Below are 27,665 nucleotides of genomic sequence, written 5' to 3' on the forward strand. Positions count from 1 at the left end.
TAGGTGCAGTAATCTAGAAGGATGGGAAGCATTAGAAGAATAAACTATGGCTTGGTAATGTTAATTATATATATATGCAATGCTAAAGTATTTGTAAAAAAAAAAAAATTATGTCGTATCCTAATGATACCAGATGCATCACACCCCTGTTTTTCTAAGTGTCTGTAATTAGAGTTAATCACACAAAAAAATAAATCCTGGCCAGTATTAAATTTAAGGATTCAGAATTAACCATGACTTACATCATTTATAGTCTCATGCATTCTACCTCACCTGACAGTTATCCCAAAGAGTTAAGATACTTTAGTTTGTTAATGATCTTCTTGTATTGTCTCACACAGTTTTGCCTAGGCCATACTGAAGTAGAGCTGTGTTTCCTGCATTCATTAGGTCTTAAGGTATTAAAAGGTAAACTTCAAATATGTCAATTATAAATGAAATATTTAGGTCTCTTGCTACCTAAAGAAGAGAAAAAAGAAAGAAAAAAAAAAACGAACTCCTTTTACAATCAGGGAATGTTATCTTTCATCACTGTCATGCTCTCACCCCTGCTACTTTACTACCAGAAATAAGTGACTTAGAAACCCCAGACCATGATTGTGCAATTCTAATGGAATATGAACTGCAGCCCAGGAAAGGCTTAAAAGATATCCCTCTTTCTAATGCTAACGCAGTTTATTCTGTAGATTGCTTTGCTCTCCATGATGATACAGGTTCACTGAAAGTTGGATATGCTGTATGTACCCAGTGGGAAGTGCTAGAAGCAGAACCTCTCATTCATGCACACTCAGCACAGACAGCAGAATTGGTAGCCCTTACTCGGACCTGTTTTAGAGGAAAGGGATTACGTCTCACTGTTTATACTGACTCCCATTATGCCTTTGGGGTGGTCCATGATGATGGGGCATTGTGGAGAATGAGAGGGGGGGGGGGGGTTAACAGCTAATGGAGGAATGATTAAGAATGGGTCCTTTGTTAAAGCTTTGCTAGAAGCTTTCTTGTTGCCTCTTGAGCTGGCAGTAGTTAAATGTGCAGGGCATAGCAAGGAAGATTCAACTGTAGCCAGAGGGAATAACTTGGCAGATCAGACAGCCAAACATGCAGCTCTGACCAACAATACTGTGGGAATTGCAGGATGCCATTTGCTAACACACACACCACATAGAGAAAACAAAGTCTTTAATATTAAAATTTGATTCAGTGGCAGGCACAAGATAAGGATTATTGGAAGTTGTGGGCAAAAGGAGGGGCCACTATCCAAAATCAGAGACAAGATCAAATATGGTTCGGCCCAAATGGCGAAGTAGTGGCCCCCCCCCGACATATACTGCCCCATATTTTACTTTCTCTTCATCAGGCATCTCATGCAGCTCCTGCAGCATTAATGGCCATGTTCTTTCACCACTGGTGGGGGATGGTTTCAGCAGTCAGGACTCTAGCTATTACCATATGTTCTCAGTGTATGCAATATATTTTGTACAAGGCCTCCAAGGGCTTGGTCATCGCTCCTGCATGCCTAAAGCGCCCCCTAGGCCCTCTTACAAATTCAAATTGATTTTATCAAATTACCTCTATGTCAAAATTACAAGTAGGCACTAACAATGTTTTTGCTCTCTCTCAGGGTGGGGGGGGGGGGGGGGGGGAGGCTTTTCTAGTAGTGAGGGCAGATGCAATCTCTGTAGCTAAGAGTTTGCTGAGAGAATTTATTCCAAGATATGGAATCCTAGGATCAATTGATAGTGATCAAGGGACACACTTTGTTAATGACAGTTTAAGCAGGGCATTAGGCATCTCTCTCAGATTCCACACCCCTTACAGACCTCAAGCCTCTGCCCTTATAGGAAAAACTTCAATGGCAGGCTGAAAACTAAGCTGGGCATTTTCATGGCTGCAACACACGTAACTTGGCTATGAGCTCTCCCTTAGCACTAATGGCTCTGCGGACATCACCTCATTCCAAGACAGGGCTTACCCCATTTGTCACTGGACAACCAATGGCTATTGGTCTAATACCAAAACCCTCCACTGCTCTCATATTTTCCCAGAAGGTATATCATAACCATTATTTGTAATGTTGCAGAAAGTTTTGACTTCACACTGGCAGAAAGTACGAGCATCTTTTCTTCCAGTGGACCCTGTGCCTACTGAGAGTGTGCAAACAGGTGATTTTGTTTTTCTGAAGATTTTCCAACGAAATAACTCCTTGGGCCCCCAAGAGGAGGGGCCCCTATCAGAAACTTTTAACCTCACATTCTGCAGTAAAATTAGAAGGACACCCTACCTGGATACACCTTTCTCACTGTAAAAAGGCCTACAGTACTACAACAGCAGGAAGCTCCGGGTCATAGAACTCTCTCACAAGGCTACTGGAACAGACATGATCCTGCTTTTCCTTCTGGTTCATTTGCACTCCGCAGAGGTATGGCCCTATCTGGGGCCCCATGTACAGACTTATCTGGCCTATACTAAAACACTGCAAAAAGTTTTGAATCTTTCAGATTGCTGGCTATGTTATCATCATCAGCCAGATGGCTCTGGGTTTGTTCTTGTAATGAATCCTCCATCCTCAATTGAGATACTTATATTGCACCTACTGCTGTCTCTCTTACCCACACTAACCCTTATGCCCTACCCCTGCGCACCAAACAGGCAGGGTGGTGTTTTCAACCGGAGGGTGTCACACCCTGGGCAAACTGTACCAATATGATGACCGTTACCTACAAAAGGGGCTACTATTGTGTGGTGAAATATCGTCTGTCTGCACGATGGAGTTTTGTGCATGTATGTTTTGACCATGAACTAAACATGACTTCATCTGTACAAGGTCAACAACAAGGTGGTGGCTCTCCCCGGGGCACATCCTTCATACTGCGGGGACTATAAACATAAATGCCTCACCTATCCCTCATGCTTCAACAGGACTTTACCTCGATGTGACCACAGCAGAAGCAACCAGTCAGTCCATGCAATTCGCCAGCTGTGCCCTATGGAGGCTGAGAAAAGGATTCGAGGAACCTGCCCTACTGGTTATGGACGCAACCTCAAGTGTACTGACGATTATACTCATGATGAGTACACCCCTTCTCCCATGTTTCTTCTTGCCAACACTTATATTGAAGCGCAAGGCTGCTCTGTGTTGGGCCTTCCTGTTGTAACCGGAGGGAACATATCAAAAATCTACTTCACCACCTCTGAGGTAAAAGAGAATGACAGCAGGCTATCAGTCTATGATTCAGTCTATGATACCTCAGGACTATGGTTCTTTGCTTCCCAGGTGAAAGAGTCAGATGTTGACAAATGCATTATAACTAGGAGTCCTTATCACTTTTCAAGTACCAGAACCAAGCACAGCAAGATAACCGCTGGAATTTCTCTTCAGCCGCTTGCCACCTTTATCAATTCATTGCCATTAAGTTGTTTCCTTCCTCGGACCAGTCTGGTTGTCATCTTTGATCACTTTAATTTCAATTCCTTTCTGCCAAAGGAGGCTCTTCGCTGACTCCGGCAAGGTGGCACCAAGAGTATGGCCACTGATAGTGAAAGATAGTCCAAATGGATAGATCCACTTATATCTAATGTTTTCAGTCCTCAAAGATTCTGTGATATTTTTCATAGCCTTGCGCCTTTGTAGCGTAAGGGCTGAAACGTCATTAAATATTTGTAATTTCATTCCTTTCCAAGAAATAATGTCCATAGATCTTGCTTTCTGCATAATGGCTTCTTTCACAGGAAAATCATGCAAACAGGCTATAATGTCTCAAGGTTGGTTATTACCTATTTCCCCAGTGACCTATTGGCCCAATCTATCTTCACATTCTGATATGGAGGTCCAGAGGAATCAGAGCTCAAAATTGCTTTGCAGATGTCCTTGACTAGTAGAGCATAGTCTGTATTACCCTCCTTCTCAGGAACATCCCTGATTCTAAAATTGTTCCTCCGTGATCTATTTCCTAAGTCCTCTAATTCAGAGGAAAGTGTTATGGCTTTGAGGTGTTTGAGTGGATTCTTGGGTACTGCAGTGATGGCCACTCACATGGGGAGGAACCCCAAGAGGAACTGCAGTACTAGGCTAGACTCAGGACGTACAAACACAGAAGATATTCTTTTATTATACAGCTTGAAGTTACCACCAGAGGTGGCAGTAGTGAGTCGATCCTGTAGAGACAGTCTAGGGGTCTTCGGCTGAGGAGACCAGTCCCACAATGGTGGTGTAAGGAGCTCCAATGTAGATTCTCAGTAAGGAGCTGTAGGTGAGACAGACTGACAATGGTTAGATTATTCACTAACTTGTAGCTGTATAGATGTAGATCCCAGCAGGCAGAAGTAGTTGGTTTACAGGCACCAAGGCAGACAGCACAGGCCCTCGAGGAGCAAGTACCTGGTTTCCTGGACAGGCACCTGGAAGAAAGCATAGGGCTCCCGAGGAGCAGGTACCCAAGTAGGTGAAAGAACCCCGAAGGGCAGAGAGAGCTTCCAGCAGCAGCAGGAAGCGTAGAGTAGCTCAGACCGGACGAATCCAATCCTTGCTAACTCAATCTGTTAGCAAACGAAGGGCAGGCTAAATACCCGGATGGCGTGATATCACTCGAGGGGGACGCCCCCGGGGTTCGTGCCATAGCTTGGATAAAGACGTGGGTGGCGTGAGCACCCTAGGAGGCCCTCAGGAGAAACATGGCGGATTGCCTTGCCATAGCCGTTCTGAGAATGCCGGGGAGCACGGCTTGTAGACACGGAGGTAGCCATCTTCCCGAGGCTAGTGGAGAAAGCGTGAATAAAGGTGAGGCATAAAGGGTGAAGCCGTCTGAGTCCGACGGATGCATCAGAAAGCTTAGCTGTCGTTTGCTTCAGCTGCTTCACATGCGTCATGATTGCAGCTTGTTCGTCCGAGGTTTGCTCCAGCTTGTGCACTCTTTGTCCCAGGTCGTCAACTTCTCGGCGCAGGTCACCGACAGCCTCATGTATTTCTTGCTTGACCTCAGCAATATACGTTTTTAAATCCCTGAACCAGGCAAGGAATTCTTCCCTTGTTGGGCCTGTCTCGCCACTGGCATTCATGGTGGACCCAATCGCCGCATTCCGCTCCAACACACTCCCCTCCACATCGCCGGGGTCAGTCTCTTTCATATGTGCTGTGCTCCCAGGATAGGAGAATTCTGTCAAGTCCATTGTACGCCACTGGGTCACCATTATCTGCCTGATACTTGTCTGATGAAATAGGCTTTCCAAATATGCCCTGAACACTAATTTAACCACTTTTATTCAGAAGCAATGCAGAGCTCCTGGTTTAAGCCGCCATTTGCAAGGACAGATGTCACTTCCTCCCTTCTATGTCTCCTTGATATCTCTTCCGCTTTCAACACTGTAGATCACCAAATCCTTCTATTTAGGCTATGCTTGCTTGGGATTTCTGGTGCTGTTCTTTCCTGTTTCACTTAGTTTCTTTCTAGTATAACTCAACAGGTCTCATTCCAATCTCACTCCTCCTCTTGGGATCATCAATTTTCTGGTGTTCTGCAAGGATCTGCTCTTTCCACCACCTTGTTTAACATCTATCTCGCATCTTTGTGCCGCTTCACACTTTATGTGGACGACATACAATTTTTCTTTCTTCTTAAAGAAACCTGGACACAAACTGAATCATTCCTCAGGTCCTGTTTATCAACAATTCAACAGTAATAAACTAGCTCTTATTATTTATAAAACTGATATTTTGTCCAGCTTTCCAAACCCAAAGATTCCTAACAATTTTATTTTCAACAATCAAACAATTCAATTCTCTCAGAAGTTTGCAATCCAGGTGTCGTCATTGACCCAGCTCTATCAATGCACGATCATGTTAAGGCACTGATGCAGTCCTCTTTTTATAAACTTAGACTGCTTCGTCATTTAAAACCTCTTAACTACATCTGATTTTTGTTCTGTTTTACAGTCACTTCTCATTACAAGTATTGATTAGACCAATTAATAAGGAATTCCAGTATCTGCACATACCATACATCTATTACAAATCACTCAGAATGCAACTGCCAGGTTACTGACAGGAACTCCAATTCATGAACATAATACACCTGTTTTAGAATCCTTACATTAGCTCCCCATTTCATTTCAAATAGATTATAAGTTGGCAACAATTGTACATTGTCACAATATTCATTCACCATGAATCACATCAATTCTTAAGATTCATGCTCTTATTGGAACATTAAGATCCTCCTTCTCAACTACTCCTTGATGTTCCCTCTCCTAGGGATGTTCACTTGGAAGAAACTCAAGAGCGTTCTTTTTCATCTGCAGGCCCTCCACTATGGAACTCTCTGTCATTTGAACTGAGACGGCTTACTGAAAAATCCTTTTTTAAAAAAGCTTTGAAAACCTTCTTATTCAAGAAAGCATTCCAGAGTCAGACAGATTAAACATAATCCCCTCTGTTTGGCAGGCTTCCATTCTCATATTAGACTGTTTTTAGTTTTTAGACATTTTAGATTTTATTTCATTTTAGTTAGTCTTTTTAGAGTTTTATGATTCTGGTTTTTTATGTTTTTGTTATATTTTATTATATGTGCTGAGTTGTTTTATATTCCCATTTACTTTTTAACAATTATGTATGTTTTGCTGTACCCCCCCTGAACACAGAAGGGTGAGTAACAAATGTTTTAAAAATATAATAAATAAAAAATAGTAACATTCGCATCAGCAAGTTACCTCCATGATACATCAGTTACTACCCTTAACCAATAAGCCTGATATTTTCATGCCATGCCAACACTGATCTTTGCTTCAATGGCAAGGCATAACATGGAATTGGATTCAAACAGCAACTGAGACCCCGGACCTGTACGGGATGGGAAACTGATAAGCATAGGGGTAACCTACTCGACACAGCACATACTACCATAAGCATGCTGGGCAGACTGGATGGACCATTTGGTCCTTTAAAGTATTCACTCAGGAATGTCTTGGAATAGGACCACAGAAAACTGCATCAAATAGGAAAGGAAGTGAAGTAAACCTCAAAACATTTTTCAGAATATTGTGTTTATGAGGAGCCAGCAAAAGGAGATAAAACAATGGAGCTGGATGGAATATATCCAAGGGTATTATGGTAACTTAGGGATGTTCTAGTGGCTCCATTGGCTGACTTTTTCAAGTTTGTTTTTGTTGTTTGTTTGTTTTTTTTGGTTTTTTTTTTTTTTAAAGAGTCAGGAGTGGTTCAAAAGGACTGGAGACAGAAATATGTGTGTACAAAAATGCAAGGAATGAGGAAGTTGGAAATTACAGGTAGGTTAATTTGACCTTGGTGGTGAGTAAATTAATGGAGTCACTGCTAAAACAAGAATGGTGCAGCTTCTGAAATTTATTACAGTATCCACAGCAGCATGGTCTTGTTGGATAATGCTAATCAATTTCTAACTGCTTGAATTAAATTGGGGAGAGCATTAGATGTAGTATATTAGAGAAATTACTTACCTGATAATTTCATTTTCCTTAGTGTAGACAGATGGACTCAGGACCAATGGGTATAGTGTACTCCTGATAGCAGTTGGAGACTGATCAGATTTCAATCTGACGTCAGCCGTAGTACATATATCCCTGCAGGAAGTGCAGCTCGTCAGTATTCTCCTCGCAAAGCATTGTGGATATATGTTTGTCTGACTAATTTGAATAACTTGAATAACTTCATAACTTGATTAACTTGAACTGGTTATAGCAGGACATCGCCAGTGCCCTCAACTGGGAAAAGTTGACACCCGGTAGGATGGGTGTCCTAGACGAAGGAAAGCATGGCTTAACCCTTGATCACTTGCTCCCGGGGATGTCCTCTGAGGATTCCATGAGTAACGGCAGCCGTGGGTGGGAAGCTGAGTCCATCTGTCTACACTAAGGAAAACGAAATTATCAGGTAAGTAATTTCTCCATTTTCTAGCGTGTAGCAGATGGACTCAGGACCAACGGGATGTATAAAAGCTACTCCCGAACCAGGTGGGAGGCTGCCCATGACCCACTTAGTACTGCCCTTGCAAATGCTGTGTCCTCCCGAGCCTGAACATCCAGGCGGTAAAACCTGGAGAAGGTGTGGATGGAGGACCATGTCGCCGCCCTGCAGATCTCGGCGGGTGACAGCATCTTGGTTTCTGCCCAGGACACTGCCTGGGCTCTAGTAGAATGGGCCTTAACTTGTAGAGGCAGCGGCTTGCCTACTTCTACGTAGGCCGCCTTGATGACTTCTTTGATCCAGCGGGCTATGGTTTCTCGTGAGGCTGCTTCCCCTTGCCTCTTCCCGCTGTGATGGACGAATAGGTGGTCCGTTTTTCGTATGGGTTACGACATTTCCAGGTATCTGGAAAGGAGTCTGCCAATGTTGAGGTGTCGTAGACTTCGAGCCTCTTCCGAATTCTTATGCTCATCTGGCGATGGCAGCGAGATGGTTTGGTTGAGATGGAAGTGAGACACCACTTTGGGGAGGAATGAGGGAACCGTGCGTAACTGGATGGTTCCCGGGGTGAGCTTGAGAAACGGCTCATGGTAGGACAGTGCTTGTAGCTCGGATATACGACGGGCTGAACAAACTGCCATCAGGAAGGCTGTCTTCAATGTTAATAGTCGGAGAGACAGGCCACGGAGAGGTCTGAAAGAGGCTCCTGCTAAGAAATCCAGGACCAGGTTGAGGTTCCAAAGAGGTACCGGCACTTTAGGGGTGGTCGGATGTGCTTGACTCCTTTCAGGAAGCGGGAAACATCCGGGTGAGAGATTATGCTGTCGCTCTCGCTCTTGGTTCCGTAGCATGACAATGCGGCCACCTGTACCTTAATGGAGTTGAGGGACAATCCCTTCTGTAGGAATTCCAGGACCGCAGGAATTTTGACTGAGCGTGGTATGATGTCGTGGTCCTCGCATCAGGCTTCGAATACTCTCCAAATCCTTATGTATGTTAGAGATGTGGAGAACTTGCGTGCTCAGAGCAGGGTGTCAATTACAGCCCCCGAGTATCTGCTCTCTCAGGCGAGCCCTCTCAATGGCCAGACCGTAAGAGAGAATCGAGCTGGATCCTCGTGGAGGATCAGCCCTTGTTGGAGCAGGTCTCTGTGTGGAGATAGTGGCAGGGGGGTCCCTGTCAGTAGTCTTCGCATATCTGCGTACCATGGTCTTCTTGACCAGTCCGGGGCCACAAGAAGTACTGGTCCCCTGTGTTGTTCTCTCTTGTAAATGATTGCACCCAAAAGGGGCCATGGCGGGAAGGCGTATAGCAGAGTCTCCTCTCTCCAGGCCTGTACCAGGGTATCGATCCCCTGGGACTGAGGTCCCCGCCTGCGGCTGAAGTAACTGGGCACTTGGGCATTGGACCGGTTTGCCAGAAGGTACATGGTTGGTGTTCCCCAACAGTTCACTATCAGTTGGAACGCTGCGGTCGACAGCTTCCATTCTCCTGGGTCTAGACTTTCTCTGCTGAGATAACCTGTTGGCTTCTGGTTCCTCCCTGACAGTTGATGTAGGCCACTGTTGTGGCGTTGTCCAACATTACTCTGACTGCTGAGTCTGTGACCGAACCAAAGGCAGGCTGGTCTGACTGCCCGGGCTTCTAGGCGATTGATGCTCCATCCCGACTCTTCTGCGTTCCACTGCCCTTGGGCGGTTAGCTCTTCGCAGTATGCTCCCCATCCTCGTAGGCTGGCATCTGTGGTGAGCAGGATCCAGGTAGGTAAGGATAGTCTTGTTCCCTGGCTCAGGTGGCCATCTTGTAGCCACCATCGTAGTTGGGTCCGAACTCTGCCTGGGAGCTGTAGACATACGGTGTAGTTCTGGGACAGTGGATTCCATTGCGATAGAAGTGAGCGCTGTAGGGGTCTCATGTGAGCTCGTGCCCATGGCACTACTTCCAGTGTGGATGCCATGAGACCGAGGACTTGTAGGTAATCCCATGCTGTGGGGCAAGGTTCGCTCAGCAGGGCTTATAATTGGTTCATCAGTTTTGATCTCCTTTTTGGTGTCAGGATGACCTTGTCTTCTTTGGTATCGAATCGGACTCCTAAGTATTCTAGAACTGTGAGGGCTGCAGACAGCTCTTGTTTGTGTTGACCACCCATCCGAGGCTCTCCAGTAGAGTTTTGGCTTTGTTGGTTGCCTGGTGACTTTCCTTTGGGGATTTCGCCCTGATCAGTCAATCGTCTAGGTAAAGGTGTACGAGGATTCCTTCCTTCCTCAGTGTTGCTGCCACCACCACTATCATCTTGGTGAACGTCCGGGGTGCTGTGGCTAACCCAAAGGGTAGTGCCCAGAACTGGTAGTGACGGTCCAGGATTTTGAAGCGTAGGAAGCGCTGATGTTCTTGATGGATCAGGATGTGTAGGTAGGCTTCCGACATATCCAGGGATGTGAGAAACTCTCCCGGTTGTATCGCCCTTATTACAGAGCGTAGGGTTTCCATGCGGAAGCGGGGAATCCTCAGGTGACGGTTAACCGACTTGAGGTACAGGATGGGCCTGAACGTTCCCTCTTTCTTGGTGACGATAAAATAAATGGAATAATGCCCAGTATTTATTTGTTATGGAGGCACTGGGGTTATGGCCTCTAGGGCCAGTAATCTGGACAGTGTAGCTTCCACTGCCACTCTCTTGGAGAGGTCGTGGCAGGGGGATTCCACGAACTTGTCTTGGGGGGGGGGGGGGGTTTGGAGGAAATCCAGGTAGTACCCCTCTCAAATGATGGTTAGGACCCACTTGTCCGGTTATCTCGACCCATCTTTGGTAGAATAGGGCAAGTCTGCCCCCTTTGGTTTCTTCCTTTGGACGGGTCGGCTGATTCTCCTTGTGGGGTGCGGCTGGGGCCTGGTCCCGAGCTGGTTCCCCTTTTGTTGTGCTTGTTCCGAAAGGACAGGTTCCTGCCTGTAGGATGAGGCGCTTCATAAGTGTTTCTGTATGGATTGAAGCGCTGTGAACCTCTGCCCCTGGAAGATCGGGGGAAGGTTCGCTGGTTTTTCTTATTCCTGTCTTCCGGTAGCCGCAGCAGTGGGGACTCACCCGATTTGTTAGCAAGTTTCTCTAGTTCGCTGCCGAACAGGAGGGATCCCTTGAACGGCATCCTTGTGAGTCTCGTTTTGGAAAATGCGACAGCCGACCAGCTTCAGAGCCAGAGTTGCCTCCTGGCTGCCACAGCTGATGACACTCCTCTAGCAGCAGTGCGCACCAGGTCGGAAGCAGCATCCGCGAGGAATGATACTGCTGGTTCCATGGCTTTCCCTAGAAGTGTTGCTCCTGGTCTGTGATAGGCAGGCATGTGTCACCACGGTGCAGCAGGCCGCTATCTGTAGGGACATAGTGGCGACGTCAAAGGACTGTTTAAGGATGGATTCCAGACGTCTGTCTTGAGCATCTTTGAGTGCTGCACCTCCCTTCACTGGGATAGTAGTGCGCTTCGAGACCGCGCAGACCATGGCATCCACTTTTGGGCATGTCAGAAGGTCTTTGGCCGCTGGGTCCAGAGGATACATGGCTGCCATAGCCCGACCCCTTTGAATGTAGACTCTAGAGCCATCCATTCCAGGTCAATTAGCTGTTGGACGGCTTGTAACAGAGGGAAATGGTGGGAGGTCTGACGGAGTCCCTCTAGCAGGGAGTTCGTCTTAGGCTCCCCCGAGGCACTTGTGCCCGGGATAGCAAGCTCCTTCAGGCTGTGGGTGACCAAGTCTGGAAGCTCATCCTTGGTGAAGAAGCGTCTCATGATCCAGTGAGGCTGTGTCGCCGGAGGGAGTTCCCCCTCCTCCAGAGGCTCTGATTCCTCCTCCAAGTTGTCCGTGTCCCCGTAGGCGGGGCTTCTGGGCGGTGGATTCACTTCTCTGGGTCTAGAGGGGCCCGGGGCGTAAAGGTCCTCTCGTGGAGGCTGTGGCCATGTTATCGGAGGCTCCGTCTGCATGTGAACGAAGGTGTGCAGACCTTTGAAGAATTCCACCCAGGAGATAGATGCTGGGTCCAAGCTAGGAGGCGCTGTGTCCCTGGAGGGGTCCTGTTTGAGAGGGGGTCTCACTGGGACTCGCTAGGTCCGGGGTACTTATGGAGGAGGTAGCACTCAGTCCCAGTTGGGGCTGGCCCTGGGCTGGATCCCCCAGGGCCTCCTCGCACTGGATACACAGGATGTTGGCCTCTTCGTGTTGCGCGGCTCTGATGTGGCATGCTGGACAGAGGCCTTGAGCTCCTTTTCCGGTGGTGCCATGGATGTAGGCACGTAAAAAATCTGTTATGCGCTCCGGTGCGTCGAATATGTGCGCGTGGAATGGGTGTGCGCAAAAGTCGCAGATATGCGCCCGGCACAGTAAGCACGTTACGCGCGTAACTTGTGCACACAGTACTTGAGCGTGCGATGTTGTGCGCACAAGTAATTTGTGCGCACGGATCGAGACGGCGGACCAGGCAACGAACAGGGCCAAAATGGCGACGGCAACCACGCGGACAATATGGCGACCACCTCGGAGGGTCTTCACATGGGAGGACCCTTGGATCTAACCGGGGCCTAGCCCTGCTAGGGCGCATCAACCCGGTGGCACTGGTCCTGGCCGGTGAAGTAAGCGACTCCTCGAGCTTCGGAGACCGGAGTCTTTAAAGAAGATTTCTACCTTACTTTGTCTCGGCGCTTCCCGGTTTCATTCCGGGCTGTCTCCGGCTGTGGAGGGAGAGGGGAAATACCTTTACCGCCGCACTCGAGGTTGCACCCACTGCCTCTCAGCCACGCCTGAAATCGGGGGCTAGGTCCCCGCCAAGGGTCGGCCGCCAGACCGAGGCTCACCTCCGAGGGATCGCGGAAATTACCTCGGGAAATCTCAACTGGGGGAGGGACCAGAGGGTGTCACCGCAGGAGAGCAGGGCCCATCTGTAGAGGTAAGATTTCTTCTTATTTTGGGTTTTCTCTGGTAAATTTACTCTAACGCTGTAAGAATGTGCAGGTAGTCCCTAACTATTATGGAGACGGAAAATACCGAAGAGCTGCACTTCTTGCAGGGGTATATGTACTAGGGCTGACGTCAGATTGAAATCTGATCTGTCTCCAACTGCTATCAGGAGTACACTATACCCATTGGTCCTGAGTCCATCTGCTACATGCTAGGAAATTGCATTTTAGCAAGGTCTTTGACATTATTTTGCATAGGTGACAAACAAACTGAATACCCTAGATATGAGTCCTAATGTGACAGACTGGGTTAGAAACTAGTTGAGTGAGAGTCAACAAAGGGTAGTGATACACTGTGTTTGCTTGGAGAAAAGGAGGGTTACTAATGGTGTGAACAGAGAGGTAAATCCTTCATCCAGTTTTGTTCAACATTCTCATAAGCAGTATTACAGAAGGACTATATGATAAAGGTTTGCCTTTTTATGGATGATACCAAAACCTGTAACATGGTAGACATCCTAGAAGGCGTGGAAAACATAATGAGAGAACTAGAAAAGCTTGAGGAGTATTTAGAATTTGGCAGCTAAGATTTAATGCTGGAATGTAAAAACCCTACACAGTTAGGGGATGAAGTTATTCTGGACACAAAATAAGAGCAGGATCTGGGAGTGATCATATCTGATGATGCTGAAGTGGCCAAATAGGTAGATAAGGCAACAGCAAAAGCCAGAAGGGAGAAGAACAGCCAGTGGGAAAAAGAGATAATATTGCAAGGAGCAGGTTCCCAGCAGCACTCACTTGATGCTGAGAGCGGGTATGTCCGCTGGGCACAGACATCATATTCCTGGGTCGCTGCACAGTGCGTTGAGTAGGCTGTCGAGAGCCAGTGAAAACTGGCGAAGGGAGGGGGGTTACGGGCCAGGCAGGAGAGGCAGCCAGGATGGTGCCTAGAGATGACGAAGGACGGCAGTTAAATACTGGATGTTGCCAACGGAATATCCTTTTTTCTCCTGGTCAGCAAATGTTCCCACACATCCACCCAACTTTATTCCCTATTCCTGGGGTCACTAGGTATCAAAATGAGAAAGGTGGAATAAAGGGTGATGGAAGTTAATGCAATACTGTTAATGCTTAGACGACAGTTAGAACATAAGAACATAAGAAATTGCCATACTGGGTCAGACCAAGAGTCCATCAAGCCCAGCATCCTGTTTCCAACAGTGGCCAATCCAGGCTACAAGAACCTGGCAAGTACCCAAACACTAAGTATATCCCATGCTACTGATGCTAGTAATAGCAGTGGCTATTTTCTAAGTCAATTTGATTAATAGCAGGTAATGGACTTCTCCTTCAAGAACTTATCCAAACCTTTTTGAAACCCAGCTACATTAACTGCACTATCCACATCCCCTGGCAACAAATTCCAGAGTTTAATTGTGAACTGAGTGAAAAAGTATTTTCTCCGATTAATTTTAAATGTGCTACATGATAACTTCATGGAGTGCCCCCTAGTCCTTTCTATTATCTGAAAGAGTAAATAACAGATTCACATTTACCCGTTCTAAACCTCTCATGATTTTAAACACCTCTATCATATCCTCCCTCCACAGTCTCTTCTCCAAGCTGAACAGCCCTAACCTCTTTAGTCTTTCCTCATAGGGGAGCTGTTCCATCCCCTTTATCATTTTGGTCGCCCTTCTCTGTACCTTCTCCATCGCAACTATATCTTTTTTAAGATGCGGCAACCAGATTTGTACATAGTATTCAAGGTGCGGTCTCACCATGGAGCAATACAGAGGCATTATGACATTTTCCATTTTATTCACCATTCCCTTTCTAATAATTCCTAACATTCTGTTTCCTTTTTTGACAACCACAGCACACTGAGCTGACAATGTATTATCCACTATGACGCCTAGATCTCTTTCCTGGGCTGTAGTAGCTCCTAATATGGAACCTAACATCATGTAACTATATGCATCACCTTGCACTTATGCACATTAAATTTCATCTGCCATTTGGATGCCCAATTTTCCAATTTCACAAGGTCCTCCTGTAATTTATCACAATCTGCTTGTAATTTAACTACTCTGAATAATTTTATATCATCTGCAAATTTGATTACCTCACTTGTCATATTCCTTTCCAGATCATTTATATTTATATTGAAAAGCATCAGTCCAAGTACAGATCCCTGAGGCACGCCACTGCCCACCCCCCTCCACTGAGAAAATTGTCCATTTAATCCTACTCTGTTTCCTGTCTTTGAACCAGTTTGTAATCCACGAAAGGACATCGCCACCTATCCCATGACTTTTTATTTTTCCTAGAAACCTCTCATGAGGAACTTTGTCAAACGCCTTCTGAAAATACAAATACACTACATCTACTAGTTCACCTTTATCCACATGTTTATTAACTCCTTCAAAAAAGAGAAGCAGATTTGTGAGGCAAGACTTGCCTTGATAAAGCCATGCCGACTTTGTTCCATTAAACCATGTCTTTCTATATGTTCTGTGATTTTGATATTTAGAACACTTTCCACTATTTTTCCTGGCACTGAAGTCAGGCTAACTGGTCTGTAGTTTTCCGGTAACAAGGTGGGGGGGGGGGGGGGGGGGGGGAGTCTGATACAGTATGGCCAACTTGCTAGGACCACGGCAGATGACAAGGTATTCGTGACAAGACTTGTGTTAGGGGTGATAAAATGGCTTGGGTACCCAGAGGGAAACTTTTTGATTATGAAAAGCAATAAAAGCTGCAGCCTTATATATCCAATCAGAGACTCAGTCTGTTATTACGTTTCAGGTGTTGAAAATGGGAGCCAAGATAGGAGCATTCATACCACCTCCCAGTGTTAAAGTCACTAAAGCCTGGAGCTCGCTGACCCTATGTGCTGAAGTGACTGCCACCAAAAATATGACCTTCCAGGTCAGGTACTTCAGGTCACAGGAACACAGCAACTTAAAAGGAGTTTTCACCAGTTGCACCTGTACCACACAGTGAGGTCCCAGAACCTTCAGAGAGGCCTTAGGGGAGGCTTCAACTGAAGCAGACCTCCAATGAACCTTATAACTATAGGCTGGACAGAGATGGGCTTACCCTCTACACTGGGATAATATGTACCAATCGCACTCAGGTGATCCCTCACAGAGCTGATTTTAAGACCAACCTCTGAAATGTGTAAAAGGTAGTCAAACAGGTTGTGTGTCAGGCAGGAGAAAGGATCTAAGGCCTTTTGCTCACATCACATGGAGAATCTCCTGCACTTTAGCCCATATGACTTTCTGATGGAAGGCTTTCTGGAAGCCACCAGGACATGAGGCACATCCTTCTGAAAGACTTGAGAGGTTGGAGAGTCATCCTCTCAACATTCAGGCTGTCAGTGACAAAGCCTGAAGGTTGGAATGATGCAACCTGCCCCGATCCTGTGTGATGAGATCTGGGGAAGTCCCCAGTCTGATCAGTTTCCGGATGGATATCTCCCATAGGAGTGGAAACCAGACCTGTCTTGGCCAATGAGGGACTATGAGAATCATAGTCCCCCTGTCCTCGCAAAGCTTCAACAAAGTATTTGCTGCAAGTTGAGCTGGAGGATTCACGTACACAAGATTCTCGTCCCGGTGCTGGGCAAAGCATTTGAGGCTGGCCTGCCATAAGTCCTGTACAGGGAGGAGAACTGAGGAACCTTACTGTTCAAAGGTGCAGTAGATAGATCCCTGTCTGGGCTCCCCCAGAGGCAGAAGATCTAATTTACTACACCCTAATACAGAGCCCATTCATGGGGCCTGAAGGCACAATTCAGCCTGTTTGCCAATACGTTTTCCACACCAGCAAGATACATGGCCCTGAGCACCATCTTGTGGAAATAAGACCATGACCAGATTTGAAACACTTCCTGACACAGGGGATATGAGCCCCTGCCTCCCTGCTTGTTGACTACCACAATGCAACTTAGTCGGTGGTCTGTATCAGGACAATTTTGATGGATAGCCAATCTCTGAAAGCCCACAGAGCATACCTGATCACCCAAAGCTCCCGAAAATTGATCTGACAATGCTTTTCTTGGGTGGACCACAAACTCCGGGTGGCATGTCCATCAGCCCAGGGTGGACGCATCCATTGCCAACATAATTTGAACCTGGGGTCTTTGGAAGGTAACCCCCCGTTCAAGATTGGAAATGTACTGCCACAAAGACAAAGAGTACTGGAGAAATTCGGATGGAGTCTCGGATGCCACTGGGACTTTAGGGTCCACTGGGTGCTCCTCATGGGCAGCCATGCCAGGGGAGTAACATGCACTCTAGCGGCCACATGGCCTAGCAACCTCAACATGGCTCCAGACTTAAACCTGCTGGCTCTGTTGAATCCCTGCTGTGATGGTCATCAGGTTGATAGGTCATTGCCATAGCAGGTAGGCCTTGGCCTGAGTCGTATCTCGCAGTGCTCCGATAGGGTAGTTGATGACGAACCCTAGTGACTCTAGTACCAGATGGTCGAATGCATGGATGCCTCAGTATCTGCCCAAGAGATGCCCTTGACCAGCCAATCATCCAGATGGGGGAAAATATGGACTCCCAGCTTGCGTAAGTCTGCCGCCGCCATGGTTAGGCATTTTGTAAAGACATGTGGGGTGGACACTGGAAGTGCTGAATTTCCACCACATATTGGAGATACTTCCGGTGTATTTGATATGGGTATACATGTCCTCCAGGTTTATTTATTTATTTGTTTATTTGTGCCGGTATTAGTGGTTACATCATACCGGTTTACATCTGAACTGAGGTAGAAAATACATCAAACAGGGACAGGGGATGCGACTACAAGGAACAAAGAGAAGGTTAGCCGGGAACTGGCAAACAAGAGCTCAGAAATATAGATATAACCTGTTAAACAATGAAACATAAATTAACTCCTAGGTTCGGGTAACGTATTGAGATTGAGAGAGCATAGCCAGTCTCCTCTTTACAAGAAAGGGATTTAGTGCCGAGGGAAGCCATCTTGAACTTTTTCTTTTTCAGAAATTTGTTGAAGGCCCTTAGGTCTAGGATGGGACGGAGTCCCCCTATTTTCTTTGGTATCAGGAATAAAATCCCTGCCCTCTTTTCTCTGGTGGGACAGGTTCGACTGCTTTGGCCCTCTCTGCAACTCTATTTTATATCTAGAATGTCACCATTCTATAAGGTGCTGATGGGGCTGGGCCTGACCTTCAGGGTTTTGCAGATGATTTGCAATTCTTAATACCTATAACCTACTCTATGGAATATATCCTGAAGATGATATAGATTTGTTTGGGGATGATTCAGAAATTGTTATACCGCGACAGACTAGACTTGAATGTCTCTAAGAAAGAGATAATAGAATTTGGAAGAAAGTTAGTGTTCAATGAGTCTTTATCGTTGTCCTTTAAAGGTCAAGATATAAAATTTTCAAAAATATTTCGTGTTCATGATGATGTATTTCTTGACCCAGATTTGCCTCTGAAATCTCAAATCAGTGCTGTTATAAAATCCGGCTGTTATAAACTGAGAATATTATGCCATCTGAGGTCACTATTGCCATCTAGTATTTTCAAACAGTTTTACAATTGTTAATTTTTTCTAGTATCAATTACTGTAAATCCTTTTATTTGGGTCTTTCAAAGAGTACTTTATGAGACCTATAAATTTTACAGAATTTAGCAACTTGCATTCTTTATGGATTAAGTAGATATGGACCAAATAAAACCTGCCCCGGCCCCTCTCATTGGTTATCTATAATATAGAGAATAGAACTTAAGATATTATTCTTGATTTTTAAAACACTTAACACTAGCATGCCATAGCTGGGTTCAATGCTTTAAATAAATTCACTGTCTCGCTCACTTAGATCTGCAGATAAGGGTCTCTTTGAAGTTCAAAATATACGTGCAACACCCCTCAGTCTGGTGAGAGAACGAGCTCTTTCTAATGTGGGTCCAAAGCTCTCGAATTCTATGCCAGAGCTTTTAGAAAAGTAATTCATAAATGACATGGGTTTAGGGATAATATTTTTCTCCTAACAGATGGATAACAGGATAATGTCCCAATAATGGTTGCACGTGCGGGTGTAGCTTTGCGCGTGCAACCCGGCGCGCACAAATCTACGCCCGATTTTATAACATGCGCGTGCAGCTGCGTGCATGTTATAAAATCCGGGGTCGGCACGTCGAGCCCTAGGGGAGCCCCAATGGCTTTCCCTGTTCCCTCTGCCCCCTCCCCACCTTCCCCTCCCTTCCCCTACCCTAACCCGCCCCCCAGCCCTACCTAAAACCATCCCATACCTTTATTATGCAAGTTGCGTGTGCCGGCGCACAATCCCCTGGCCTAGTGACCCTTCGGAGGCCTCTGGCCATGTCCCCGCCCCGCCCCTTTTTTCAAGCCCCGGGACATATGCATGTCGCCGGGCCTAAGCAAAATAGGCTCGGTGCGTGTAGGGCTTTTAAAATCTGCCCCAATGTTTTTAAGTTATGTCCTATTAGAGATATATTTTTTTTAATTTATGATATTGTAGCATCTCAGGGACATGTATTGCTTTAAGAACATTATATATGTTAAGAGTTAATGTTTTGATTCTATTAATATTTTATGAATGTTTGTAAATTGCCTACATCATTGGATTGTGCGATTATTAAGAGGTTCTAAATAAATAAATACATAAATAAATAGAAGTCCTTCATGAGGGACTCTTCTCATGAAATTAAAAAGTCATGGGATAAGAAGCAGTGTTCTACTGTTGATTAGAAAATAATTAAAAGACAGAAAACAGAGTAGGACTAACTGTGGCCAATTTTCCAAATGGGAAAAGGTCAACAGTTGAGTGTCCCAGGGATCTGTACTGGGAGTTATGTTGTTTAACATATTCAGGAATGATCTGGAAAAGGGAACAAGTGAGGTGATCAAATTTGTACAACATAAAATTTTTCAAAGTTGTTAAAACAGCAACAGATTTTGAGGAATTGCAGAAGGACTTTGTAAGTTTAGAATGGGCATCTGAATGGCAGATGAAATTTAATATGGATGTGTAAAGTGATCCATATAGGGAAAAATTATCCTAATAACAGATACACAAAACTAGCTTCTGTAACAGAACTCACCACTCAGAAAAGGACCATAGAGTCTTTGTAGACAATACTCTGAAATCCTCAGCTCAGCATACAAATGGAATGTAAGAAATTATATGGAAAGTAATGGAGAATAAAACTGAGACTATCATAATGGCTCTGTATTGAAACATGATGCACCTTGAATAGTGTATTCAGGTCTGGGTCATTCATTTTATAGAAGACATAGTAGAACTAGAAAAGGTATAGTAAAGGGGAACATAAAGTGGCTCTGTTATGAAGAAAGGTTAAACAGGTTACGGCTTTTCAGCTTGGAAAAGAGAAGACAGCGGGGATATTATAGGATATTTATCCCTTACAATAATACTAAAACAAGGGGACATGCCAGGAAACACACAACCAGAAGATACAAAACAAATTGTAGAAAGTACTTTTTTACTCAGCACATGAGTTGCCAGAGGATGTGGTGAACGAGACTAACATAGCAGAATTTTCAAGAGGTTTGGGCAAGTTCCTGGAGGAAAAGTCCATAAACAATTACTATCAGGTCAATCCAGTAAAGTGCGGCTGCGTTTACCCCGCTCCTAACCCGCTTTCTACTCACTTTCCGGCCGCGTTAGCCCTTCCTGCGATCCACAATCCCCTTTAACCTACTCTTACCGCGTCCTTAAATCCCCGGGTAACCCCTTCCGCACGCGGCATGTATATTACATGTAAACGATCGAATTAGCTATTCCCTACCATCCAGTAACGCGCGCCCTGACTATCGCTTTTTTACCCTGCCGTTTTGCCACGCGTTTAACCTGCTAACTTACCGCCTACCCTTACCCCTGCGTTAGAGGCAGGGGTAAGGGTAGGCGGCAAACTTTCCCCCAGCCCCTGCTCACCTGCCCTGGCCGCGTCCATGGGTGCTGGTCTCCGGGGCAGCCCCAGTCCTCTCCCCTCCTCCCGAAGCAACAAAAGCGGAAAAAAAATTTGCAAGAGAGAGAGGGGGGAGAGAGGATGGGCAATCCTACGCTCGAGATTGCCAGTCCTCTCTCCCCTCTTCCCGAAGCAAGGCGCGAAAAGCAGCCTTGCTCCGGGAGGAGGGGAGAGAGGACTGGCAGTGTAAAGCGACTTACTTTTTTTGCAGCCCCCCTCCGGAGACAGACATCGGCGACGAGGGACCGCGGCTCCCCTCCCCTGCCTCCAGCTGCCCGCGAAGATAGACGCATCGCATGGGCGAAAGCAGCTCCTGTTCGTGCAATTGAGCCGCTCAAGGCGTGACATCACGACGTTTGGCGTCACGTCTTGAGCGGCCCAATTGCACGCACAGGGGCCGCTTTCGCCCGTGCGATTCGTCCATCTTCGCGGGCAGCTGGAGGCAGGGGAGCCGCGTCAGTCGTCGCCGATGTCCGTCTCCGGAGGGGGGCTGCAAAAAAAAGTAAGTTGCTTCGTTGCTTTACACTGACAGTCCTCTCTCCCCTCCTCCCGGAGCAAGGCTACTTTTCGCGCCTTGCTTCGAGAGGAGGGGAGAGAGGACTGGCAATCCCAAGCGTAGGATTGCCTGTCCTCTCTCCCCTCTCTCTCCCTACTTTTTTTTTTCGATTTTTTTCCGCTTTCGTTGCTTGCTTCGGGAGGAGGGGAGAGATGGCTGACAATCCCGAGCGTCGGAGAACCGTTCACTTCCTGTTACCTGTCATTTCAAATGTCATTTGAAATGACAGATACCAGCGTGTCTGTGAAGCGTTAGGCCCGCGCATCCAGGTTACTGTATAGGCGCTGTATAGCGCTCTATACAGTAAAATGGGTTGCGCGGGCCTAACGCTTCACGGACGCTTCTTAGACGCAGCTTGCATTTGCAAGCTATTTTCATACAGGATCGAGCGGTAGGTGAGCTGGACTGTGCGTGCGGCAACCGCGGGTGCGCCGGGCACTATCGCAGCTCTTCCAACCACTCGTTACTGGATTGACCTGTATATTAGCTAGGCAGACTTAGGAAAGCCATCACGTATTCCTGGGAGTGAGTAACAAGAAACAGATATACATTTGGGATCTTCTGGATCCTTGTAACCCGAACTGGCCACTGATGGATAGGATGCTGGGCTCAATGGTCTGATTCAGCATGGCATATCTTATTTTCTTATCACAGCTTCATGGGGTAAGGGAAGAGGGAAAATATTATTGTGACCAATTGCAATTACATAAAAATAAAGCAGGAGGTAGTAAAGAGAAAAAGGTTCACATACACCATACAAAATCTGGGATTGGAGTTTTATTCTGGGCTTAAGCTTTAGACTTGCAGCTTAATGTTGTGATGACTACACCATTTGCAGTATCTTCTTATAACTTTTAGATCCTAACATATAGGCCTGACAAAAAGCTATGTTAAAGATAGTAGCATCTGTATCTGTGGAAACTTGAAGAGCTCAGAGTTTTCATCTTAATATGGCTGATTTGGTCTTTTGTCTTTCCCAGGCAGAAAAAGTGAGCACTGGTTATAACTGGATGATCACAAGCATCTGATTCAGAAGCTGTTTAAGTACATTACCACCATAGGCTAAGATACATCAGGATTTTAAAAACCATTAAAGCCTGCACACAAATGTGCACCAGTACTTGATATCAGAAACTTATTTTTGACCTCTTAGCGTTTGACAATACACACAATGTAAAAACTAGTACGCTTTATCTATACTAAACCTTAGAAAGCTGGCTAAATTACAAAAACACAGTTTACAAAACAGGAACAAGTATTTAAGCCTCATTTATTTTTAGACTCCCTTTTTCTATCTATCCCCTACCTCCCCTTTCCCCATTCAATAACACTACTATAACAGATGTTTCAGGTCTCCCTGTAGGTAGAAGGCTGGAAGTGAAGGTTTCAAGGCCCTCTTACTACCTGCAGCTTTCAACAGACCATTCTCCCTAGCACCAATCCCAAAATTGCCAACAGATACAAGAATTTGCATAGAGGTCTAGGGTGCAGTTGGCCTGGTAGTTTCTTCCTGCTCATTTGGATTTCCAGTTCACTTTTAACTGGCTTCTACTATTGCTGTAGTGCCATCAGCATTCATCAACAACCTTTGCTTACCCATCACCCCTCCACCATTTCAACCTCTTCTCATCCAGCCCATCCATCATAATGACAATGCTCAGCCAGAGGGGCCAGAGAGCATAGCTCCCTCTGGTACCCAGCATGCATATACCCTTAATCTGACCAGAAAATGTCAAAATATTGAACAATGGCTGGGACTCTATTTCACCAGGGGCCGTGAATGCTGCTTCTGCAGCATCCTCAGCCCTGGACAGACAAACTCATGTCTCGAGTGGCAGTATTGGACCACTTTTTTCTCACATTGTCTGCTGTAGTACTATGTTTTCATATTCCAGATACCTGAGTGACATATTGAGCCGGAAGAACTGCATATCCCACATTTCCTGCCCCAGGTGCTGGTGCCAGGACTGTTCCTGGAGGAAAGTTAGTGAGGTTTGGCTGAATCTGCGGCAAGGGAGTAGCAGGCATAATAAGCCGCTGCTGTGGCTGGCTGGTAGTCACGATCTGAGAGCTTGTGCTGACCGGTTTTGGAGCCACCTGGAATGAAAATTATGCACAGGAAATCCTCATAATGAATGCCATATCTCAATCATCTTGAGAGGTGTTGAGTAATTATTTTGTTTGAAAAGACTGTATTTATTTAGATTTCAATGAAGTTAAAAAAAAAAAAAATCGTGAACAGAGACAAGATCAAAGCCAAGTCTTTCAAAGACCTCTCACCTGCTTGACAGTCTGAGCTGGAACAATAGGAACGGACATCCGGACTGGCGCTGCATTGACCACCACTGGCTTAGCTAATGAAAAGACAACATGTCACATAAATTACACCTATATACATGTACAGTTAAATTATAAAAAGCACTAAATTTACAAAACAGGAACACATGTTTAAACACTGAAAAAGCTCATTTATTTTTCTGATTCCCCTATTTCTCTTGCCCCCCACCCCTCCCCCTCTGCCTGGCCTCTCTCCCCCCCAACAATGTTATCATACCAGGTGACATGCCCAGAAAGAACATTCAGTCTGGTGAGTCAAAATACTTTATTCAATTTTAACACATATGCTTTTTTTCTTTTAACATTTTGAATACATTTGGCTTTTACTCCAAGTGTCAGCCAGTACTGCTAGCCATCCTTCACTTTACCCAGAGAACATGTAAAGTATGGTACAGCTATACTATAATACAAACACAGTTATGCTGCTCAAACAAGCCTCTCCTACCTAATCAACCTTAAGGTTAGCTTCATAGCAAAGCTTCCCCGCAGGCATAAAACACTAGAATAGCACTGTGTGCTCTACAAAGAACACGCTGATTTAAAAAAAAAAAAAAAGCTACATTCTCATTGTAAACCCATTCTCCAGTCTTCCTGGCAAAGGGGGTTAACACTGCTGCTGCTGAAACCAAGCAAAACTTGGCACAGCCCCGATATTCTTCAGGACATGCTTAAAAGTCCTTAAGAATCAGGATAAAGGTACAGGAAATAAAATACTTCTCACTCCAAATTGCTGTTCCAAACACATGAAAATTTACTGATGCAAAATGTAAAAAGTGATTGAGGTGACAAAAATTACTTCTTCCAGAATTGAAATCCAGTACAAAATATAATCAGGTATAAATACAGCATGCTGGAATCAATCTGGCCGCCCCTGCCTCCAAAGCTTCCCTAAGAAGTCTGGAATTTTCTATTGCTCCTATCCCTTGTAGCTGCAATCTTTGCAGCCCATTAGGATGACTTTCCTCATATTAAGACAACAAAACTTGAGTTGCAATCACTTTTCTTCTTGGTCATCATCATCGTTTGTTTATTTCATGCTCTTCTAACAGAAGAGATCACAGCATGTTACATAGCCCGAACCAAGAGTACAAAAACGAGTACAATGAGTAGGTAATAAATAAGGATAAGGGATAAGGCAAACGTAAAGCAGTAATAAGAGGACAATTATTCAGGAAGAAACATAATGAAAAGCAGTAATAAGATAAACTAAACTAAGAGTGAAATACAACAATTCAATTAAGAATTTTTGAGTAGGCAGAGGACAAGCTGTCTGAAGTAATCCAGGGTTGAAACAAGCAAAGAGACAATCGAGCAATCAGGAATTTTGATTGGTCAGAGGAAGAGGGAAGAGTAGGGAAATCAGTCATTGGTCAGGTGAGACAAGAAATCCCAGTTGACAGAGACCAAAGTCATAGCACTCAAACTTTGACAAATAGCCAAGATTTCAATTTTCCTAAAAGTCAGATTAAGTGTAAGCCTGATGCCCAGAAGCAGGAAGTTCCAAAGGATAGGGACTGATTCAGCAAAGGTCCTCTTCCTTGTGCTCTCTTCAAAAAACATGGTCTCACTGGAATAGCTGTCTCCAAGCAATCAACCGCCTCCTCACCAGCCTTAACCTCGTCCTCAACACCAATAAGATGGAGATTCTTATCATCTTGCTGGATGAAAACAACGTTCTCCTCAACTCCCCAAGCTCCTCCCAATTCGCCAAAACAACTATCAATCACTCATCATCAGTTAGAGATTTAGGGGTTCTGCTTGATAACCAACTAAACCTAAAAAAATTTGTACAAAACACCACAAAAGAATGTTTTTTCAAATTGCAAGTTCTTAAACTGAAACCCCTCCTTCACTTCCGAGACTTCCGGCTGGTGCTTCAATCGATCATCCTATCGAAAGTTGATTACTGCAACTCCCTCCTCCTCGGTCTCCCTGCAATCGCCATTAAACCCCTGCAGATTGTGCAGAATGCCGCCGCCAGGATTCTCACCAGCTCGAACAGAAGAGAGCACATCTCCCCGATCCTTCAGGAACTCCACTGGTTACCCATCAAATTCAGGATTCTCTTCAAAGTCCTCATGATGATCCACAAAGACATTCACAACATCTCCCCCCTCAAGCTAAGCTTCCAGCTACGTCCACACACATCGGACAGACCCATCAGAAGAGCCTACAAAGGCACTCTCTATGCCCCCCCCTGCAAAAACATCCTTAAGGAAGTGTGCCTTATCCACAGTGGGTCCCACCCTCTGGAATACTCTCCCTCCTGATCTCCGACTAGAACTCTGTCAGACATTCAAAAAAAACCAAAACAAAACTTAAAACTTGGCTCTTCAGCCAAGCCTTTGACGGAGAGTTAAGCTCTCTCTGAAGCCGCCTCCCAGTCTAGGTTATGTCTCACTCTCGAATTAATCCTCCCAGCCCTTTTCAGGGGCCCCCCCTTCAAATCTAGCGTGCTCATCTGCCCTCTTCATATCCTGTACCTTATAGTCCTTCCCTTAGGGCATCCCAGTCCTGTTCGACTCTAATCTACTATCCTACCTGCTCAGGTTAACCTGTATTTATCCTGTAACTCAGCAGATATTTAACAACCTAATGCTCTCCCTTAACCAGCTCCTCAAGCTGTGAGTTCTCCACCTAAAACTCTACAGCTCCATAGTTTTTTCCGGTTCATTTCTTGATTGTAACATAATAATAATCTTGAAATGCTCTGAAGTTATTTTTTCTCTTTACTAAATTATTCATCTACATGATGTAACTGTTGATTTAACCTGTACTGAAGTTATTTTTCTATTTGATTTAATTGTTCCTTGTTTTAAATTGCAAATTGTAATTGTTCCTTGTATCGCCACCAAGCGACTGTTATGTGTTCATTGTAAACTGGTGTGATCTGTATTTCCATACAGGAACGTCGGTATAGAAGAAATGAAAATAAATAAATAAATAAATAGACTATCCACACCAGCAGGGAAAGGTGCCAAAGGAACCATTTCCCAGGGGAACAGCAAAACACTGGCTATCAACTGCCATGCTGGACCACCTATAACCGTCTCTGATCCCCCATCCGGCCCACCAATGATAGTCTCAGGAATAATCTCCCATAGGAACAGCTACACGACTCAACTTGTGGATCTTAGCTATCAACTGCCAATGGTAAACTGGAGTGGTGGCACTGATGTGAAGGATGCTTATGTCCAGGTGTCTGGTTACAACTGGATGTCAATCATGGTGTGGTCTGCACAATTGACATGAAGGGTTTCTCCACTGCACTATCTTCTCAAGGATGCATGGTGGAAAAGGCTCTATTTTCCAATGGTATAGTTCCAAGTAAGCCCCACTTGGAAGCCTCATTTAAGCCAATGCTCACTTTGCTACCAACGCTGGTCTCTTCTCCTTCTGTGAGTATTTGCAAACCTACATTTCTGTGCATTACTGGGCATTGAGTGGCCAATCTCATGCCCCCAAGTTGCATTTTTACTTTTCTTTTTTTTTACTTTTTTTTTATGCAGGTGGGTGTATCATCGGCACTCATCACTGCAGTTTGCACAAATGGTGGTTACGCTCCTGCTTTTCCTTCCAATGCAGAGGTTTTTTCCACTCCAATGCTTTGTGTCTCTGCACATATGCTTCCCCTCTCATCTCTGTCATTGCTTGACTCACTACAGACATTTGTCTCTTCTCTTCCTGTGAGTATTTAACACTCCAATATTCCACAGTACTATTCTTGCTGGCTCCCTGTTCGGTGCTGGACAACTTCAGATTTAAATTTCTCGCTTTTTTTTCTCTTTCTTTTCCAGATGGGTGCATCATTGACATTCTTTGCTGCAGTTTACAGAAAGGGTGGTTATGCTCCTGCTCTTCCTTCCAGCGAAGATGCTTCAACCACTTGGATGC

General features: G+C 45.3%; 1 protein-coding gene across 2 annotated transcripts in view; it reads right to left on the bottom strand.

Moving 5' to 3' along the window:
- The window catches only part of LIN54 (lin-54 DREAM MuvB core complex component), a 303,678-nt gene that overhangs the window by 91,053 nt on the left and 184,960 nt on the right, over positions 1-27,665 (bottom strand). For both annotated transcript variants that reach the window (XM_029599095.1, XM_029599087.1), the window contains exons 7-8: positions 23,715-23,788; positions 23,334-23,531 (exon numbers count right to left, since the gene is read on the bottom strand). In XM_029599095.1, the coding sequence (XP_029454955.1) occupies positions 23,334-23,531; positions 23,715-23,788 (272 nt within the window). The remainder of the gene's footprint in view (positions 1-23,333; positions 23,532-23,714; positions 23,789-27,665) is intronic.

This window comes from Rhinatrema bivittatum, chromosome 1 (assembly GCF_901001135.1).
Source record: "Rhinatrema bivittatum chromosome 1, aRhiBiv1.1, whole genome shotgun sequence".
Classification (NCBI taxonomy): Eukaryota; Metazoa; Chordata; class Amphibia; order Gymnophiona; family Rhinatrematidae; genus Rhinatrema; species Rhinatrema bivittatum.